This window comes from Bombina bombina, chromosome 7 (genome assembly GCF_027579735.1).
Source record: "Bombina bombina isolate aBomBom1 chromosome 7, aBomBom1.pri, whole genome shotgun sequence".
NCBI classification, from domain to species: domain Eukaryota; kingdom Metazoa; phylum Chordata; class Amphibia; order Anura; family Bombinatoridae; genus Bombina; species Bombina bombina.
In genome coordinates this window covers 609934505-609945608 of record NC_069505.1, presented here as the reverse complement: position 1 = coordinate 609945608, position 11104 = coordinate 609934505, and the positions used below count along the sequence as shown (strand labels likewise).

The 11104-nt window shown below is 37.7% G+C and overlaps 1 protein-coding gene across 1 annotated transcript; it reads right to left on the bottom strand.

The window, feature by feature from the left end:
- Positions 1-730: 730 nt before the first annotated feature.
- On the bottom strand, positions 731-6316 carry LOC128636696 (olfactory receptor 1496-like). The gene is made up of 2 exons (XM_053689682.1): positions 6298-6316; positions 731-1716 (listed from the first exon to the last, which is right to left on the bottom strand). The coding sequence occupies exons 1-2, from the start codon at positions 6314-6316 to the stop codon at positions 731-733; spliced, it is 1005 nt and encodes a 334-aa protein (XP_053545657.1).
- Positions 6317-11104: the final 4788 nt, after the last annotated feature.

Below are 11104 nucleotides of genomic sequence, written 5' to 3'. Positions count from 1 at the left end.
AATACCTGTGATGTCTCAACATTTTGTTTGATATGCTTAAGTAATAAATCCACTGCAGTGGTGTATTTTAGAGATGACAAGCTTTTTTTAGCTGTTTACTTGTATGTTTGGTAACTTTTTGCAATAAACTGTCTGCATGGGTTTAGGTCTGTGCATGTGTAGTTCATTTTTTTGGGGTTTTGTGTTGTTCTGCAGCCATGCATTTCTAAGAAATTGGATTAAATGGGTTAAAAATTTTGAGTGCTGAAATCCCCTACTTTAACTATGGTATCTCATATAGCTCTACCATTTTTCTTTATCTATATATTACTGGATTAAAAATACATATATATATATCTTTCTGGTATCTATTTATCTATCTACTATCTATCTATTTATCATCAAATAATCTCTCTTTCTGTCTATCATCTATCTATTATCTATAGATCTTTCCATGTACATTTTCAAATAGTATTACTAAAAAACTAAAAAGAGTGATTAAAGAGTATCTGTAAGTTTTAAACCCCATAGATTTTTCTGTCTCCTTTCAATCTCATTAACTATGTTATTATGCAATTATCTGTATGGTTATTATTAGGTTTGATATATATTCTTCTACTAAAATATGTCGCTTTTAACCACAAACATCAGTTATACGAGATGTCATTACAATAACATGGTATATTATATAATAAATATGAAATGCATTAGTGTCATTCAAACACATTTAAACATAATGATAAATGTCATCTTACCCATATAATAGCACGTGGTAATGTTTAATATTTATTTTATTTATTTTTTTCAAAACAAAATTCATAGCCTTAAAAACCTCTTTATTTCTCAGACTATAAACCAGTGGATTTACCATGGGAACCACACCAATGTAAATCATGGAAAGCAGTTTATCTATTTCCAGAGAATTTTCTGACTTAGGTTTCATGTTCAAGCTAATAGAAGTTCCGTAAAAGAGTACAACAACTATGAGATGGGAGGAGCAGCTGGAGAAGGTCTTCAGTCTTCCAGATGATGATCGGATCTTTAGGATGGTGGCTATGATATAGATATAGGAAGTCATTATAAGGGTAAATGGTAACAGACCAATTATGGTGAGTTCCACTGGTATAAAGTAATTCATAATATAGGTGGTATCACTACAAGAGAGCTTCAGTAATATTATGAAATCACAGAAGTAATTGTTGATGTGTTGTTTATTACAGAAGGTTAAATGTGACACCATCATGTTAAAAACAAATGCGTTCAGGAAACCACCAAACCAAGATACAGTGATAAGCAGAGCACACACCGTTTTGCTCATAATAAGAGGATAATGCAGTGGGATACAGATGGCCACATAGCGGTCATAAGCCATGGAGGTTAGCAGGAAAAATTCTGTATCAATACAGAAAACATATAGAAATATCTGTGTAATGCAGCCTGAGAACGTTATGCTGGTGTCTCCTGTGATAGTGATGGCCAACAGCTTTGGTAAAATAGCAGATACGTACATGATGTCTTGTACTGATAAACTGCACAGGAATAAATACATTGGTGTGTGCAGCTGGGACACCAGAGATACAAGTGTGACAATAGTGACATTTCCGAGTACAGCCAGTATATACATAAGCAAAGCCCCAATGAAAACCACAAGTTGTCCTTTTTCAGATACATTAAATGTCTCTAGATAGAATTCTGCCAATACTGTGCTGTTTTTTACAGTCTCACTTGTGATTTTTTCTAGGAAAATAAAATATATTTATATTAATGTGATATTTTGAGCTTGTAGATGGTCTCATATTGTTTGTGTCATGTTTCCAGCACTTTTAAAAGACAAATCTCCTTACACATTTATTCTATGTTTGTTGTATTGGTTGCTGGTAGGTTGGATACATTTTTCCTTCTCAAATGCTTTAGTTGCTTGTGGAAGAGACTGCAGGAAGCCTATGGTTTTATGACTTTAGTTATAAGGGAACCAAATAAATAATCATAATAAATAAAACTCTCCTATATTTCACAATATTGCCATTTCTTAACAAAGGAATTTAGTAATTTATTACAAAATATCCAATATGCAGCAACTAAACTTAAAATGTAACTATATTTAAAGTATATAATTTCTGAAAGTATAACATTATAGCACTGTACATTCATTATTTATTTTTCTGTGTTTTTCTGTAAAATAGATTTGAAAATTATGCTTGTTCTAATTTCTTTGAAGGAGGCTTGGGTTAATACTACTTTTGTGTCTATGGTGATTACATAAGCCTGTGCACCCTTCAATTGTTCCCAGTTTGTTTGGTTGAGAGCACGCATTGTTTGGCTGGTTTAGGGACCCAGGTTTTTGGAAGGGACCTTGATGTGGTACCTGGGCTTGTCCCATTTGGCCAGATGCAGTAACTAACCTTTCCATTTTTGCTTTTAATTTTAGCTGAGAGCTTGTAAGTGAGTGCTGGACTTTCTCTGTGTGTTGTGTATATATATACATACAGTATATATATATATATATATATATATATATATATATAGTTACATACATAGAACATATTCCCCTATATAAAGAACATTTGAATGTGAATGCATAGTTAAAAACATTATAAAATATTAATATTAAATCAATATGCCTTTTCAGACTTTCAGTTATGTGATTGAAAAGGGCTTTGCACACACACACACACACACACACACACACACACACACACACACACACACACACACACACACACACACACATATATATGGTAAATCACCATAGAACAGGCTAACAATGGTATTGATCCAGTTGTTCATGCCTGTGAGTGTGCTTCTCTCTGTATGTATTTAGTCTCCCTATGGGAAAAAGGGGAAACCAGATGTGGACTCCTTGCTTAGTGTGCTTAGAGGAATATGGCTACACCTCACTGACGAGGCCCAATGAAGGCCGAAACGATTGTCTGGGGTTGCTGTGTTCCTTGCTCAGAGAGGAATTGCCTGGTATTTCGGCACTGGACTGACCATAATAGGCGGGATCAGACTGATATACTACAGGAAAATTTGTCTCTGTGAAAAGCATTACTGGGCTAAAAGAAGCTGCACCCAGGTGGTAAACATCATAGAACAGGCTAACAATGGTATTGAGCCAGTTGTTTGTTCCTGTGAGAGTGCTTCTCTCTGTGTGTGTGTGCATATATATATATATATATATATAAGAACAAAGTCTCAGAAAAAGCGCCAATATCCTCCTCTCACCTCTTTCCTCGGCGTCCTCAGCGTGCTCCGCTACAACCTCTGATCTCTTCAGCAACGGCACATTGGAGAGTGAGTGTAAATGGTCAGTGCAAATGCAGCACTTACAGGTATTTGCTGAATACCAATATAGTATATAGAAAAAATATTAGAAGAGATCTAGACACCTTTACATAAACCAGTATATGTTTTCTATTAAATATTTTATTTCCAAGAATAAGCCAATAATATCTGATATACTATCTGTCCATATAACATTGGAATTTTCCTACATTCTTTTTAACATTTTCCTATTCTCCATCTATCTATCTTTCTCCTAGGAGGTTTGAATTAAGAAAACATTTCTATCTAAGATATATATAAAATATGATATTATCTAACTGAAATAAAAATAATGAAATGCTATAAATATTTAAACTAGATTGTAATGGATAGTGTACACAATTGTATTTACAGATACTGTCTCTTTAATTCATAAGGGAGCTTGCCCCTTTAAATAGCAGGTGTGCACAGGTAATTACCTATGCAGTGATCAAGTGCGCAGGCACGAAACATGTATGCTATGTTCCTGTTCACACTGGTGTGATTTTGTGTATTTTTTTATCTACCGTGCTACGGTTTCTCTGTTTTTAACCTGGATTTCTCAATAAATTTATTTTTACTATGACGGTCTGAAGGTGTACTTAGCGCACTTATCAATATTTTTTATATATATATATATATATAAATACATATACACATATTTTAAATCATTAATACATCTGTACACATGCACATATTTAGAATGCTGTCCTTTGATAGCACCTAATGCCATACATATTTGACCCGTATAACTTTTAAGTACAAATAACTATAAATACATATATACACACATAAATACATCTGTATTTTTTTTATCAGATAGTGTTTATATGAGTGTAACTGTTTTTTTACATGTATTTATGTTGTGTTTATTGCAACTTTCTTTTCTTTCCCTACAATTTATGTGAGCTCTCAAGTCATGCCAACCAGATAAGAGTAAATCTCGATTGTGCTCAATTTAATGTATTTACTTTCAACTCGTAATATGCACACTGTTTCCCTCTACAGTTAGCGCTGCACTTGTAATCTAGCCCAAAGTGATTTAATATATAAACAGACACTGTAACAATGAGTATCTAAATGTCCTGGCTGTTAGCTACCCAGCATCTCTGCATGTAAGTTATCTAGCTATACAACAGATATGATCCTTACCTAGTAATTCCGGCACAGACATACTTGTAAGAGTGTTGTGTATTACTGCAGTGATAGGAGATATATAAATGCTCTCTTAGACTTCAAGAACAAGCTCCCTAAAGTACCTACTGATTAACACTACAGCTAAAATAAGACATAAACTCTATAGACCTAGCAATACTCATGGGATTCTTTCCCTACAACAATGTTATCTCTAGATCTGTAGTTCTGCACTAGGATATCAATGCAAACAAATAAACTTTATGTTATGGCAATGGGCTAAATACATAGCTGTTTGTGTTGTTGCTGAGGGTCTTCTTAGTAAAGGCAAGGTCATGTTCAAAATGCGTGGAGCATCACTTCACCTATATATTCCACAGCGTTGTTAGTGGGCATCTCTGTCATTAACATCTATAGCTGTGTAAGATTTCTTAATACATGATATCTCTTACAACATATGGGATCATTTAAAAATCTAAAAAGACCATAATCACAACCACAGCAAATCAACATCAGCTTGCAAAACTAGTGATGTAAAAGTCTGTAATTGGTAATATTTGCTTGTCTGTTTTCCTAATATAGCACATGGCATATATCCTGATCTCTCCATGCTTTTCATAATATAGAGCATGGCACAGATTTTGATCTTGAGCTCCCTTCCTAAAATAGTGCATGGTACAGATCCTGATATTGTGCTGCCTTCTTAATAATTGGTATGGCACTGATCCTGACTTCACTCTGCCTTCCTATTATAGTGCATGGCACTGATCCTGACTTCACTCTGCCTTCCTATTATAGTGCATGGCACAGATACTGATCTCACTCTGCCTTCCTAATATAGCGCATGGCTAAGATACTGATCTCATTCTCCTATACTACTATAGTGCATGGCAAAGATACTGATCTCATTTTGCTATACTACTATAGTGCATGGCAAAGATACTGATCTCATTTTGCTATACTACTATAGTGCATGGCAAAGATACTGATCTCATGCTGCCATCCTAATATAGCGTATAACACAGACCCTGATTTCGCACTGCCTTCCTAATGTAGAACATGGCACAGATCCTAATCTCTCACTGTCTTCTTAATATAGCGTAAGCCACAGATCCTGATCTCACTCTGCCTTCCTAATACAGTGCATGGCAAAGACTCTGATCTCATACAGGCTTTCTAATGTAGCATGTGGTACAGATCCTGATCCCGTGCTGCATTCCTTAAATAGAGCATGGCTTAGGTCTCTCGCTGCCTTTCTAATTTAGCACATGGCACTGATCCTGATCTCGCCCTGCTTTCCTAATATTGTACATGGCACACACCTTGATCTTGCGCTGCCTTCCTAATATAGTGCAAGGCACAGATCCTGATCTTGCTCTGCCTTCCTAATATAGCACATGGCACAGATCCTGACCCTTCACTGCCTTCCTATTATAGTGCATAGCATACAGAGCCCGATCTCATGCTGCTTCCTAATTTAGCACATGACACAGATCTTGATTTAATTATGCCTTTCTAATATAGTGCAAGGCACAAATCCTGATCTCACTCTGCCTTTCTAATATAGCACATGACACGGATTCTGCTCTTGCACTTCCTTCTTAGTATAGTATACAGCAAAAAAATCCTGATCTCGAGCTACCTTTCTAACATAGTGCATGGCACAGATCCAGTACTCTAGATTTCTTCCTAATATAGCATATGGCCCAGATCATGATCTTGTGCTGCATTCCTAATATATCTTAGGGTATAGATCCTGATCTTGCACTGCCTTCCTAATATAGCACATGGCACACATTCTGATCTCAAAGGGCCTTCCTTACATAGTGCATGGCAGAGATTCTAATTTGGAGTTTGATCCACTCCTTTCAAAGCTCTCACCTCGATAGCCCTGGTACATCTTCCTGAGGGTCCTTGAGGGTGGGGTACTGTTATGATGCCGGTTAACTATGATGCAGTTGCCTTTATGCAGTTGCTCAACACGGTTGATTCAATGGCACAGTCTGTCTCGCATAATTTTCTGTAACAACTGGTGTTGAATTTTCGTGTTTCGCATTAGTTTCGTAGCATCTTTCTCGTGTCACTTTTGACTCCTTTTTACCTTTAAATACCTTCAGGGTTGTCTATCTCAATGCCCTAGAATTGAGTTTATCTCATGGGTGTCCTTTATGACTTGGTTGGATTTCTGGCTTGTGACTCATATCTTCCTCAACCATTAATCTGCCTGCTGATTCTACTCTGTTTTTGCCGATTTGGGTTTGACCTTCGGATCTGCCTGACTAAGTTTTTGGACATTGATTCTGCAACATAGCTTTCTGTCTGGTATGCCTCCTAGCTTGTTGAAGTTGCCTTGACCAATTTGGTTATTTTCTGGTATTCAACTTTCTAGTATTAATCTTTGTGCTCAGTCATCTATCTCCTGGGTCCTAACCCTATTGCCCCAAATATATTTCTTTATCACTCCACTTGATGCCAGGATAGCAAGTCTACTGGCCAGGATTGGTTTGATAGAGAATTATCTGAAGGCCTAACAGTGCCTGAGCCTAGGTACCTCTGCCCTGCCTGCATCTATTCCACTACTGATTAAAGTCCCTAGATTTGTGTTTCTGTTCTCAGTTGAAACTAAATGAAAGCATAGCAGTTACGTCATTGCTCAAGGGGCACTACCAAGGGGTATACCCAAAATAACAGTTTACATACCTGTATAGACACAAGGTGATAGCACAAATGGGTCTGTATGCATATATATATATATATATATATATATATATATATATATATACATACATACAGAGAGAAGTGCACTCACAGGAATGAACAACTGGCTCAATACCATTGTTAGCATGTTCTATAGCGATTTACCACCTGGGTGCAACTTTTCAGCCTAGTAATGCTTTTCACAGAGTGGAAGTTTCCTGTAGTATATCAGTCTGATCCAGCCTATTACGGTCAGTCCAGCGCCAAAATACCAGGCAATTCCTCTCTGAACAAGGAACACAGCAACCCCAGACGATCGTTTCGGCCTTCATTGGGCCTCGTCAGTGAGGTGTAGCCATATTCCTCTAAGCACACTGAGCAAGGAGTCCACGTCTGGTTGCCACTTTTACCCATAGGGAGACTAAATACATACAGAGAGAAGTGCACTCACAGGAACAAACAACTGGCTCAATACCATTGTTAGCCTGTTCTATAGCGATTTACCACCTGGTGCAACTTTTTAGCCCAGTAATGCTTTTCACAGAGTGGAAGTTTCCTGTAGTATATCAGTCTGACCCCACCCATTACGGTCAGTCCAGCGCCGAAATACCAGGCAATTCCTTTTACCTTTTTACAGGTAAAAGAGCTGATTACTTTGGGGCAATGCCCCGCAAAAAGCCCTTTTAAGGGCTGGTAAAAGAGCTGGTTACTTTGTAATTTAGTTTAAGGTAGGGAATTTTATTATTTTGGGGGGCTTTTTTATTTTATTAGGGGGCTTAGATTAGGTGTAATTAGATTAAAATTCTTGTAATTTTTTTTATTTTTTGTAATTTAGTGTTTGTTTTTTTGTATTATAGTTTAGTTTATTTAATTGTATTTTAGTTTAGATAATTGTAGTTAATTTATTTAATTAATTTATTGATAGTGTAGTGTTAGGTGTATTTGTAACTTAGGTTAGGATTTATTTTACAGGTAAATTTGTAATTATTTTAACTAGGTAGCTATTAAATAGTTAATAACTATTTCATAGCTATTGTACCTAGTTAAAATAAATACAAAGTTGTCTGTAAATAAATATAAATCCTAAAATAGCTACAATGTAACTATTAGTTATATTGTAGCTATATTAGGGTTTATTTTATAGGTAAGTATTTAGTTTTAAATAGGATTCATTTATTTAATTATAGTAATTTTAGTTCGTTTTATTTAAATTATATTTAACTTAGGGGGGTGTTAGGGTTAGGGTTAGACTTAGGTTTAGGGGTTACTAACTTTATTATATTAGCGGCGAAGTTGGGGGCGGGAGATTAGGGGTTAATAATTGTAGGTAGGTGGCGGCGATGTTAGGGAGGGCAGATTAGGGGTTAATAGCATTTATTATAGTGTTTGCGAGGCGGGAGTGCGGCGGTTTAGGGGTTAATAATTTTTTTTATAGTGGCAGCGATGTCCGGTCGGCAGATTATGGGTTAATAAGTGTAGGTAGGTGACGGCGACGTTGGGGGGGGGGCAGATTAGGGGTTAATAAATATAATGTAGGTGTCGGCGATGTTAGGGACAGCAGATTAGGGGTTCATAGCTATAATGTAGGTTGCGGTGGTGTCCGGAGCGGCAGATTAGGGGTTAATAGTTTAATGCAGGGGTCAGTGATAGCGGGGGTGGCAGATTAGGGGTTAATAAGTGTAAGATTAGATTAGTTCATATTAGGGTGTTAGGTGTAGACTTAGAAAGTGTTTCCCCATAGGAAACAATGGGGCTGCGTTAGGAGCTGAACGCTGCTTTTTTGCAGGTGTTAGGTTTTTTTTCAGCCAGCTCAGCCCCATTGTTTCCTATAGGGAAATCGTGCACAAGCACGTTTTTCCAGTTTACCGCTACCGTAGGCAACGCTGGTATTGAGGGTTGAAGTGGAGCTAAATTTGGCTCAACGCTCACTTTTCTGAGGCTAACGCAGCCATTCAAAAATCTCGTAATACCAGCGTTGTCTTAAGGGTGCACTGGAAAAAAAAGGCTTGTTAGCACCGTAAGTCTTTACCGACAAAACTCCAAATCTAGGCGTATGTTAGTTAAATTTAAAATTTACATTTTTTTTTTTATTTCACTGGTAGGTTTTTATTTATTTTCAGATAGGGATCTTGTAATTTTAATATAAAGTTAGGGGGGTGTTAGGTTTAGGGGTTAATAAATTAATTTTGTTTTTGGCATATGGGGGGCTGGCGGTTTAGGGGTTAATAGGTTTATTTAGTGGAAGTGATGTGGGAGGCCAGAGGTTTAGGGGTTAATAACTTTATTTAAATGCGGCAATGTCGGGGAGAGGCAGAATAGGGGTTACTATCTTTATTATAGTGTGGCCGATGTTGGGGTGCGGGGGAAGAGGGGTTAATAACTTTAGTATAGTGGAGACGATGTCGGGGAGCAGGGGAATAGGGGGATAATACATTTTATTAGCGGCAGATTAGGGGTCAATAACTTTAAAATAGTGATTGCGATGCGGGAGGGCCTCGGTTTAGGGGTTAATAGGTAGTTTATGGGTTTTAGTGTACTTTGTAACACTTTAGTTATGAGTTTTATGTAACAGTTTTGTTGTGTAAAACTCATAACTACTGCTCTCAAATGGTGGTATGGATCTTTTCATTATAGGGTGTAATGTAACACACAGTGACGTGCAGTAATAGGAGGCAGGGGAGGTAGTGCCTCCCCTGTCCAATGAGGGAAAAAACAGATTTAAAATAATATTTATTTAAAAAAAAGTGTTTTTTATTTTATTCATTTTTTGCCACACCCACCTTTGCCCCAAGGGTACCCCCCCACCCCCGATGGCTATTACTATTACCCAGTAGTCTGTGTGCTGTGTGCTACTGCACTTGAGCTGCAAAAGTCAACAGGCATCATCATCCATTGTTGCACAATTAGGAGGCAGTGAGCCGGTCCGCTGCCCTCCATTAATTGTGCAACATGGATCTAACTAAGTGTTGACTGCTCTAAGTGAGCTGCGCCACCCACTGGTGACTCGCCGGGCCCTCATACAAGTTCCAGTGGAAGCGGTTCTCAAAACCGCCTCCATGATGAGCTAGTTCACTTGAAGCGATCATCATTCAGCAGCACTGCGGGGAGGCGTGCCTGCCTGCTGGGCTGCTGAATGACAAGTGTGGGTCATGTGACCGTTTGTGATGTCGCGCGCGCCGAGACAGACTGGAGGGAAGACTCAGTAGAGTGTGGAGGGAGTTGCAGAGGTGCTGAGCATTAGTCTGCGTGCCCGACCATGCTGCCTAGTGCCTACCTAGTTGTGGCTGTCTGGAGGAGGTCTGTCCTGCCCTGGAGGACAGGACTGACTGCTGCCTGGAGGGGACTGAAGGACTCAGGGTCTTGGAGGGACAGGAGGAGGAGGACGGTGGTGGACAGAGAGGAGCAGAGCCCCAGTGCCACGTGGGTGGACCCGGTCCCGCGGTGGAGTGAGTGACAGTCGTCATCTGAAGTCACTGTGACAGAGTCAGTGACAGTGTGACACCGGATTCTTTCTCAGGTAAGGAGTGGAGAGGACCACCAGACCACTTAGGTTAAAAATGTTGTCGATGTTCATAATGTGGGTGGTAGACATTTTTTTTTAATATGAATATACAACACATCTTCAAATTCTCACTAGTACCATTTTAAATTATTTTTGAATTCCATTAAATATAACGCAGTAAGTTAAAAAAATATTTTGTAGTTGACAACTTACAGCTTGCTATTTTATTTGGTAGATAAAATGAAATGAATTAAAAACAAACATAAATTAATTAACACATCAACAGAAGATAATGAGGGTTATATATATACATAACCCTCATTATCTTCTCTTGATGTGTTAATTAATTTATGTTTGTTTTTCATTCATTTTATCTAGTAAATAAAATAGCTGAACAAAATATTTTACTTACTGCATTTATATAATGGAATTCAAAAATAATTTAAAATGGTACTAGTGAGATAAAATAAGGTACAAAAATCCTTCATT